Source organism: Rhagoletis pomonella, unplaced genomic scaffold (genome assembly GCF_013731165.1).
Source record: "Rhagoletis pomonella isolate Grant_MI unplaced genomic scaffold, Rhpom_1.0 Rhpom_scaffold_00005, whole genome shotgun sequence".
In the NCBI taxonomy this organism is placed as follows: domain Eukaryota; kingdom Metazoa; phylum Arthropoda; class Insecta; order Diptera; family Tephritidae; genus Rhagoletis; species Rhagoletis pomonella.
This window is the reverse complement of record NW_023458559.1, coordinates 38,330,107-38,340,896: the sequence shown is the minus strand read 5'-3', so window position 1 is coordinate 38,340,896 and position 10,790 is coordinate 38,330,107. Positions and strand designations below refer to the sequence as shown.

Here is a 10,790-nt window from a genome sequence, read left to right as displayed (position 1 = left end):
CAGTAGAAATAGTTAAAGCTTTAATTTGTTATTTTTTTGGTTGATTCAAGATGTTTACAAATGCCTTAATCACACGTTTGCTAGTTTAAAAAACAATAATAATTTTTACTCTAAGGTTCACTTTCTCATGGAACCTCCCATAGAGAATTTGATTTTCTATAAATATAACGAAACTATTAGTACAACGAAGCGTTTGTCCTACCCCTTCAACTTTGTTGTTATATCAAGGTTTCACTGTATGTATGTACAATTGTCCATTAGCTGACAGTTGACCTCACGCGAAGGCAATCAAAAACAAAGGCAGTGGAAGTAAAAAAACCAAACGCTTTTCACCTGTAAATATGATTTCAGTAAAACACTGAGGGAGGAAGTGACTAAAGAAACCCTGTAGAAAATCAAAAGGTAGGCGGTGAAAAAAAAATTGTAAAAAAAAATAAATTTTAATAAAGTTTTATATTTAAAAAAGTATATAAATTAAATTAAACAAACTAAAATAAAATAAAAAAGTTTAATGAAGTTCAAAATTAAAAGAAATTAATAGCTTAATAGATTAATGCAAATGGGATAAAATATAAAACTAAATTGGATAAAATATGTACCTAGTATTAAAAGAAATCAATGAAGTAAAAAAATTAATGCAAAATAGAATAAAATTAAAATAAAGCTGAAAATTTTATTGATTAAAAAAATTTAAATAAAAGTAAGACAAAATTAGGTAAGAAATGTATAAAAAATAACCTGAGATAAAAAGGTTAAATGAAATAACACATATGTACATTCATACAAGTACAAAAAAAAAACAATAAATAAAATGGTTTAAAAATTAATAAAAAATGAAATGAAAAGGTAATAAAAGAAAATTAAGCAAAAAAATTTAATTTGAAAAATAAAACAAGTAAAAACTAAATAAAAATAATCAAATTAATATCTTAAACAATGCAAAATGTGATAAAATACAAACAATAAATTGAATAATATAACAAAAAAAACGATAAAGTAAAGAATAAATTAAATAAAAAAAAGGATTAAATAAAAATAAAGTTGAGAGGGATGTTGAATTAAATAAAAATCTTGATTATGAAAAACATAAAATAAAACGAAATATGAAAACAAGACATGTAGATATAGTGCATATAAAAAGGGATAAAAAATTACATAAATAGAATATATAAAATATTTAATTAAATGGGGTAAGAAGTTAAATGAAAACTTAAAAAGTTAAATGAAATTAATTTAAATTAAATAAAACACAAGAAATAAAATTAATTAAATAAATATTATCATATGAATAACGTAAACTAAGTGAAATATAATAAAAAGTAATAATTAAATAGAATAAAATGACAATAAAAAAATCGATTAAGTAAACAATAAATTAAAAACAAAAGAGAATAAAATAAAAATTAAGTAAGAAAAGGATGTTGAACTAAAAAAAATAGTATTAAAAAAATAATAAAAAAACTCTAATAAAAAGATCATATCGAGTCCTAACCGCTAAAATTACATAGGCGACATATTTTTCAAAATTTCTTTTTGATGCAGAAATGCATTTAGATCCTCTAGCGATATTTCTGCATAAAAAAAATTAAATTGAAAAAAAACTCGGCTTTTGTTATTTTGCCGGTTAGGGTTCGATATAAATAAAATAATACATACATGTACAGATGAATAAAAAGTTAAACACATAAAATAGGTTAAAAAATTACGAAATTTAATAAATTACATAAAACGAAATAAAAAATGAAATGAAAAAGTAATATATAATAATAATAATAAGTAATAAATAAAATAAAGTAAATTAAAATAGAATTAAATTAAAAAGTAAACTTAATTAATTAATTGCAATCAAATTACATAATAACTTAAACAATGCAAAAAATACATAAAGAATAAAATAAATAAGTAATAAAATAAAATTTAATATATAAAATTTAATAAATAAAAAAGTAAACACAAACTGGAACGTCATTAGCACGTATGCATACGATTTCCTGCAGTAGTTATGATTTTCGCCACAAACGATTTGTTGTCGCTTATCGCTGCAATTGCATCTACACATTTCAAATGAAAACTCATGCATACAAACCAAATATTTTATCTAAATACATATGCGTGTATGCTTTGATCACATACATACATACATACTATGTATGCACTTATGTACATATGTACATATGAATTTTTTTATTTAGCAAGTCACCTATTTTTATCAAATTTTTTGTTTTCAAATTTACTTTTCTATTTGACCTTTACCTTTATTTGTTTGATATTTGAAGAACATATGTATGTATGCATTTGTGTCTGCCTGTTGGTTCATGCCTTCGCATTCATTTCACTGCTGCGTTGCTTTTCCTCGCCACTTGGGTGTTGTCATTGCCTATGGAAATCAGCATGCAGCCATCATTTTAATGTGGCACACAATAACAAATTTATGGTTTTAGTTTGATGTCTGCATATGTTTGTGTGTATGTTCATATACATATATGTATATTCATTTGCATGCATCTAGCCAGGGACGATTTAAATGATGACCACCAAAAAGCCAATGGCTACACACGGTGAAACAACGGTAATGACAATTGCATGTCGGCGAGCAGCAGCGTGAGCTTAACACGTAGCAGCAATAATAAAAGTTATTGTTGTCGGAGAAAAGCGATTTTTTTTTATATCGTTGGTGCCACCGCCGCTGCTGGTGTTGACCCAGAAAAGTTAATGATAGCGATTTATTGGTTAATGCGCTTTCTCAAAACCCCCCAACGAGTATAAAATATTACTACTTAAGGAGCTTTACCCTTCTATAGCTGGCAGTAACTACTCTACTTTTGCCAAGAGGACATAGCAAAATCTTAATTTACATCACTAATTCCCAATGTGGTCCAGGTAGTCTGCTGTATAAGGAAGTTTCCTGAAAGAGAGGCCTTATCTGAAATGTGGTTTGGTATCAAACAGTTTGTATAGGTTGTTCTCTATTCTGACGGAACTAGGTTCTATGGTTTCACGTCATTTTACAGAACCGTATTAGTTTTGTATCATAAATTTAGACATCAGAGCATGGTATGAAATGGAGCTTTGTTATCGTTGTTGTGTGTATTCTATTCGATAGTTGATTGTATGATAAGACTTTATATCCGATGTTCAGAGGGCTGATTCCATATAAGCTTGCGCAAATGCATATTGAACCACACCTATATCCCTAAGTTTTTAATTACGCAGCACCAGTGTGGTCGCCGGGGACTAGTAGGACGCAGTAGATGAAGCAGCAGACGACGCAAAACACCGCGCTACGGACAGCGACTGGATGCCTTCTGATGTCGCCTGAACACCACCCACACGACGAGGCGTAATTGCTCCCGATCAAGGAGCACAATATAATGCTCTGCAAGCAGTTCCTTGTTGGGAGCCATAGACGTGGTCACCCAAATGGGCAACTGCTTGCGAAAGAGCCCTCGCCGAGGCACGTCAGGAGGCATATCTACGAACTGACGGACGAAGTCCAGATGTTCATTAAACAACCTCTGGACCCGTCAGCTTTTCGACAGGCTCTGAACGGCATTCACAGGGAGTCAGTCTCGAGTTATGTAGACTGCAGACCTGTGTATGCCGTTCTAGGCGCACAACCACCGGACATTGACGATACGGAGCTTCATCTGCCTCGGGAGACTAGAACCACAATAGCTACGGTGACCATCCGTCCTGTATTATACAGGACAGTCCTCTTTTTTGACCCATTGTCCTGGAAATTTATTTATTTTATACGGGACGCCAAATGTTCTGTCTTTCTTTTAATGTCCTGTATTTGTCCCGTATTCGGTGTTTCAATGCCTTACAGCTCATTAAAATGGCAAGCTGACGAAGAAGTTTTAAGTGATGTTGGTACATATATGATCGTAATTTTCTTCATAAACAGTTATTATTTTCTAATCTGAATGCCTGTGACTCGAATCGAGGAATACATACAGTGACCAAAATAGAAATTAGGACTCGACATTTTAGTAAGTTTTGGCTATTTTTCCTTAGTTTATTTAATGTTTATTATTTATTTTATGAAAGTAAAGCTCTTTTGCTAACAAAAAACATATAATACTAAATTTCCCACTTTGTGCAAAAAACTATAGAAATTAATTCTACAATGTTTCACCAAAATTTTAAACTTTTTAATTAGAATCTTCAGAAAAAAATTTGGTTTGCAGTTTTGTAACTCATTGAAATTGAGTATAATAAAGTGCGAGTGGAAAGTACTGCTCATTTGCTTCTCTTTCAAGAAAATGGTAAGTATGCCTACTTTGTACGAGAAAATTGCGTAACACTGTCAACAAAAAATAAATAAAAAATTTCCAAAAATAATGGTAAGCCTTAGCGACTTAAAATTGCACTTGATGATATTAAATTTTAACGATTTTTTTAACAAATTTTATAGGGAAAAAATGAAAACATTAGCAAAATTATTTTTTGTCCCGTATTCGGCTCTCATAAATATGGTCACCGTAACAATAGCCCAACTTCGCTCTGGCTACTGCAGCAGGTTAAACTCATACCTGAGCAGACTAAACGCAGATGTACCAAATGAGTGTCCGACATACGGAGAGACACCCCATGACTCGAAACATCTCTTCGTATACCCGGAAAAAACGACAACCCAAACGCCTTTGCCCCTGTGGACCGACCCTATTGAGGCTGCACGCTTCTTAGGGCTGCCGTTAGTGGTACTTTACGACAACGTTACGTTCGCTAACGCATCTTAAAAAACCATCAGATGCTACTTTTGCTTTCCAAGCAAAAAAAAAAACAACAATCCAAAAAATAAGTTTTCTTTTCGAAGCAAAACTTAAACTAAAAAAATAACTTTAATTTTCTAAGCAAAAAATAAAACTCAAAAAATAACGATTATTTTCCGACCAAAAAAATATCCAAGGTTATTTTTTTAGCAAAAAAAAAACTCAGTAAATAATAATTTAATATTAAGCGGACTAACCTGAACATCTATGGATTAGGCCTACACTCGTCAAACAAAGTTTATTAAAGCTTATATAAGCGTACAAATCACGGGAGTGTACTAACGGATCCACTGATTATTCTCTGGATGTCCTATAGGAAGATTTGTAAGGACAAATGCAAAGCCGATACTATTAATTTCAGGTATAGTAATAATCATAAACCGATCGTAGCACGTTCGTTAAAAAAAAATATTAAGTTGAACCGAATTCATTGACCTTAAATGGTCGGAAACAAACAGTGATTGCTGACTAAACTAAACTACTTTTGGAAAATTCAGTGTTGAATATAAAAAAAAGTAAAACACAAATAGTTCGAAAAAAAATAAAAATATTTACATAAATGGGAAGAACTAATGAGGAAAACAAATCCATACTAAAAAAAAAGAATAAAATTGAATTTAACTCAAATTAGGAGTAATTTAAAATAGTCTAATACATACATATGTATGTATCAATGAATGAAAACAAACCAAACGCTAAAGCTTCAACTAAATGCTCAATGCTACAAAGGCTCATTAGTTCAAAATTAGCATGCAATGTAATACGATTTTTAATTGTTGGTAATCACATTTTTTTCACGCATTTCTGACACTACGATATTTTTGGATATAAAAATAAAGTATAATCCCAAATACAAGCTCAGTCACCAAATCGGGCGAATGTGAAAAAGTTGGCTTAAAAGTATTTGAATTACTTTAAAATAAATCAAAATTAACGGCTATTATTTGAATTGTTTTTTCAATTTCGTGAATCCTGAGTACTTTTCTTTTTGCTTAGAACAAGTCTTAAAAACAATCATCCGGGCGATCCAATTTTTGAATTCGTTTTTAAATTTCGTGCATCCTGAGTACTTTTCTGACAACCACTATGCGTCACACGCTCGCATCTGCCTCCTTTATCCTCGTGCTGCTGTTCTGCGCGCTAGGTCAAGTGAACGCTCAATATGGTTACCACCCTGGTGTCCTTGGTGGTGCAGGTAGTTATGGTCTTCTTGGATATGGTAATCGACTCGGCGCTTATGGTAGCTATCCCGGCTATCAGCCATATCCCTACTACTATGGCGGCGGCTACCCATGTTACAATTGTGGCGGTGGTGGTTATCCTTATTCTGGAGGTTATCCCTTCTATGGCAATAACATGAGTGAGTGTATAATACGAGTGGTGTGTGAAACCTTAAATACAATCTTTCTACGAAGAATATTGTTTTAAACAAAACGAATTATACAGTGTTTTGGACATGTTTCTTTATGTGATCTTTTACAGATACGGCGTTCGCGAGCAGTAGCGGCAGCGGCACGGCCAGTGCATCGGCTAGCAGTGGTGGGGGTGGCGGCTTATTTGGTGGTGGATTCTTTGGATAGTGTTCGCGGATTATGTATGCAGTACTCAAGCTTCGTTGCAGAAGTAGAAAACAATTTGATTAATTGAAATCATACATAAATCAAAATAATTATAATTTTTAAGGAAAATGTTATAATCAGGGCTATCACAGAATCCGTCGGTGTCCGATTTTTCGTGAATTCTACGTAAATGCTGTCATGGAATTCGAATAGCTACGAACGTAGCGTATACTTTGAATACGCATGTTCGTAGCGATTCGGCTTCAGTGATCGCATTTTCGTCGATTTCACGAAAAATCGGACTACGATGGATTCTGTTATAGCCACCAATACCTTGGAAAACTAGGGCTTAGTACATACATATTATCTTCGTTAGTAAATTCCATAATGTTTAAATAAAAACAAACACGATAAATTATACAATTGATTCTTTAAACTATTTGACTCCAATGTTTCAAAACATTTGTATTGATTCAGAAGACATGATCTAGTCAACAGTGTTACTAGAACTCAATAATCTTAATTAAATTATACCCTTACACCCTTTTTCGTGCCCTCGTCTACAATATTTGCCACCGAAAAAGAGTAAGGCGTGTTTGAAAGTCCTGGTGGATGCTGTCGGGTTATTGCCTGCGCCGACAACGTGGCACTTATCGCTTCTGATAAGCTTGTGCATTCTGTCTTGTAGGTCACAAATGGTTGCTAGTTGCGGACTTGCTATTAGTAATATGTTACCCGTACTGACAGCATTAAGTACCTGGAAGTGATGGTGGACAGTCAGAAGCCAAATATTGAGTACCGAGTAAAAGTGCACCAGTTGTCCTATTATACTGCTGCAAAATCGCCATTGGGAAGAAGTAGCTTAAATAACTAAATAATAACAAATGTAATTTAAAATATTATTTAGTAATTACGAATTAGTTTTATTTTGTAATAAAATCTAAAATACATATCTTCCCTTGGACAAGTTCGTTGGTTTTAATGGTAAATAAACAAATATGTAAATAAATTCACTCGAAAGGTTTCAAGTTCTAAAAAATACATTTGACTATGTACATCTCTCTCTCATCTTAGCAGTATGTTCAAAATACTATTGCAAATGTGTTTTAATTAATTTAAGTTGTGTGCGTTGAACAATAACATGAAGAAAAAAAGTTGCTAAAGAAAACGCGTAATGCAGTTACTGCTTTAACTCAGCGGCAGCACTACATATCGTTTGGATCCTTCCAGCCATATTTCTGCTTCTTGCCCTGCTTATAATACTTATCACCATTTCCGTTCTTATATCCGTTGTAGCCCCGCCCATCCTCTTTCGATTGCTTAGGCGGCGCGCAGTAACATGTACGCTTTTGCGAATCCAAATATGATTTACAACCCAGCGTTAAGGTACCAGTGAATAGCACTTTGGCAGCAGCTTTACAACTGGTTATGAGATATTCACTACCAACGGATTTATCAATGGTGTCACAATACTTGTAAAGACAGCGCTTGAAATCCAAATCACATAGCTCCTTGTTGCTGTTACATGTGTCATAGCAAATATCGTGCTCATTGCAGCAGTTCTCCATTTCTACCGCGGGCAAGTATTCGGTGTTGATGCGTAAACCAAGCGAGCCACAGCCATCGGCTGTGGGGGTGTAAAGTTTATTCTGGACGGGACGTACATCTGAAAGAGACGGAAAATAATTTAATCTGCCTTTAAAGAGTGTATTCAAAGTTGACGAGGTGTACTTTAGATACTAAATTTTAAACGTAACAGTTTTTTTCAACGCGTTCGCATGGTGCCATCTGCTGGCGAGTAGCTGAATCAGCATATGCAAATATTCTTCATTATAATCGATTTGCACAAAGGTGAGCTGCCTTCACTATATTGGTACACGTGTACCGGAAAAGATGATGTAGCTAATTCATAAATTTAGATTGCAGCTAAATTGACTTATAATCATTGTCGAAAGCGGTCACAACACTCACATTCCAGCCGCTTGGAAATCTCCAGCAGCAAGCTTTTCTGTAGTATGCCAATCAGCTGATGCAAGCGACAAGAGATAGCATCAAAACAAAGCAAATCCATTTCATCTACAAATGACGCACTGCAGACATCACTACAATCACTAACACATTCCTTACAACTTTTTCCTTCCACGTTCTACTTTATTGACGCATGTGCACACAATTTTACGTAATTTCCTGCTTCAGCTGGCATGCCGGCGTTTAATCACGCATCTTCTCGACATCTTTTCAAACTCACCTGTTGGTTTTCCATCTGGTCCTGTACATTGAAATAAGCAATTCTCGTCCACCGCTGCATCGAATACTTCATGCACTGTGCGGAACTTCCTGACAACCGTCACTAGATTCTTGAAAACATCACCGAATATTGCCTCTGCCGCGATGATGGCGTCTCGCAGATGCACAATCGTACTGGAGCCATACCCCGAGTATGCGTAGGTAAGAAACGTTAGCACGTAGATGGCAATTTTCATGTAAGGAAAATGCATGGTCCGCGGCTTAGTTGGTGATTGATATTTTCAATAAATAAATGATTTAATAAAAACAAACCAATGCACGAAAATTGACAAAATGCGACTAGAAAAAACAACTGTTGGAAGTATAATGTGCTGTCATATGTTAATGAAAAGTGATATTGCATTTGTTGTAAGTGGCAGCACTAATGTACTATTCTCTCCTTGCTCTCACCCTGTAGTTTTGGTACAAACCGATTCCGTTTCAACTGTCGACAGTTTCGAAGCTGCTGATATGCCTCCAACACTGCAATCAAACTATTTGCCAAATGCGAGCGACGGAAGCAAAATCGGTTGGGAATTTCTGGCCGTCATCGATTCGCCACTTCGCTGCTTGCTATGTTTGAGTTCCGGTCGCTTAACGAAAAATTTTGCATGTGAAAGCAACAACAAAGTTAGTTAGCACTTATAGACGATAGCAAGTTTGGTTGTACCTCATTGAGTTCGTTCGTTTCGCCACTTGCTAACTGTTGGCGAATCGATGACGGCTAGTAAAAATCATGGTGGAATATAATTGTTTTAGTAATAAATATTAGCATTGTAGAGCCAACCCGTGTTTTCTTCAAAATCGACCCTATTAAGAATACATTAAGAGTGTTGCTGGAGTGACAGTCCTTGGCCAGATATAAATCTGGGTCGTTCCGGTTACGTAGACCCAACTGCCGTGGGAACGTCTAATAAACTTCAACGCAGGTGAAAGTAGCGAGGGAGTTTTTCGCAGCTTGTGTAGCTTCTTGATCGTTCAATATTTGGCCTTATTCACCGAATTATACAAAGTACACTTTTCAAAGTTTATTGTCCTTCATTTGTGCCCTGGTTTTAAATTAGCGGTCGATTTCTTTAATGTGAAAGTGATCAGAGGTTTCACAATGAAACGCGATTGAAATGGTTAAACCATGCGATTGTTACTAAAACGGCATGGTTCTCTCCCAGAATGGCAGTTGTTTTAAATTTTTCAGATATTATTTATGTATACAAGTTAAGTTAATTGCAGTCACGCGAAAACTAAAAAGTGTTCAAAACTACCCATATCTACATTCATATCGTCACCTGAGATGCAAAAAGACGTAACAAGCATCATCGTTGAAATGCAAAAAGTCATAACTAAAAAAAAAATTAATTTCACTTTTTGATTTGTATGATGGATTCCATCGAATTACAACTCCCCACATCAGTTCATGAAAAAAAAAATATTAGTCACGACTTTCATTTACAATGTTGTTACGTCTTTTTGCATTTCATGTGACGATATATGTATACATACATATATAATAGTTGCATTCGCGTATTACACTCTAAAAAAAAATTGTGTAAATTTCCTAGCTAAAAGGTAGGTTACTGATTTCCTACCTTATTATTCGCGAAATTACATGCTCGATTATTCATCGAATAGTTTGTTAAAATTTCGGACTTTTTGGAGTGTAATATAGCTGCTGTGGTGTGCGCAAATTTACTACGAAAGTGTGTACAAGCTACAAAGCACACATCTGCTGTTTGATATCACCCGTAGAAATGTGTAAAGCCGCTAACAAAAATGAGAAAAATACATATTCATCGTGTAAATTTACAAAAAAAATTTAAAAATAATCAGAAATATATGTACTCGATTTATAGTCGCATTTTTAAACAGATTTTTTTATTTCGCGTATTAATAGTTTTTGATAACTATCAAAAACTATCAGGTTTTGCTGTTCGTCTACACAAAATATTTTTGCCAGCAGCACGAAACACAGCTGATTAAAACCATCTGTTTGCAAGTTATGAAAATTTGAGATTTATTTTGATGGTTTTTAAGTTCAAAATAACTTATTAGAACTGGAAATGTTACGGAAGAATGCAAATACTCATTTACTTACGTTTGCTTAGCAAATTGCTTTAGGCAAAATTTTAGTTTACATTATTTTCATATTTTCTTATTTATGCTTTTGCATGTA

The 10,790-nt window shown here is 33.9% G+C and overlaps 2 protein-coding genes across 2 annotated transcripts; one reads left to right on the top strand and one right to left on the bottom strand.

The window, feature by feature from the left end:
• The first annotated feature begins 5,861 nt into the window (after positions 1 to 5,861).
• Positions 5,862 to 6,355, top strand: LOC118740088 (glycine-rich protein 2-like). Its single transcript, XM_036471582.1, has 2 exons — positions 5,862 to 6,135; positions 6,258 to 6,355. Exons 1-2 carry the CDS (start codon positions 5,862 to 5,864, stop codon positions 6,353 to 6,355), a joined length of 372 nt encoding a protein of 123 aa, XP_036327475.1.
• A 913-nt stretch (positions 6,356 to 7,268) lies between these two features.
• Positions 7,269 to 8,967, bottom strand: LOC118738903 (group XIIA secretory phospholipase A2-like). Its single transcript, XM_036469949.1, has 2 exons — positions 8,583 to 8,967; positions 7,269 to 8,000 (listed from the first exon to the last, which is right to left on the bottom strand). Exons 1-2 carry the CDS (start codon positions 8,830 to 8,832, stop codon positions 7,540 to 7,542), a joined length of 711 nt encoding a protein of 236 aa, XP_036325842.1. The 5' UTR covers positions 8,833 to 8,967; the 3' UTR covers positions 7,269 to 7,539.
• Between the last annotated feature and the right edge of the window lie 1,823 nt (positions 8,968 to 10,790).

What these genes read in the sequence shown, in the direction of transcription:
- LOC118740088 (XM_036471582.1), top strand. Translation starts at nt 5,862, where the DNA reads ATGCGTCACACGCTCGCATCTGCCTCCTTTATCCTCGTGCTGCTGTTC. An exon ending in CTTCTATGGCAATAACATGA is followed by an intron (nt 6,136 to 6,257) that starts GTGAGTGTATAA and finishes GATCTTTTACAG; the next exon opens with ATACGGCGTTCGCGAGCAGT.
- LOC118738903 (XM_036469949.1), bottom strand. Translation starts at nt 8,832, where the DNA reads ATGCATTTTCCTTACATGAAAATTGCCATCTACGTGCTAACGTTTCTT. An exon ending in ACCAGATGGAAAACCAACAG is followed by an intron (nt 8,001 to 8,582) that starts GTGAGTTTGAAA and finishes CGTCTCTTTCAG; the next exon opens with ATGTACGTCCCGTCCAGAAT.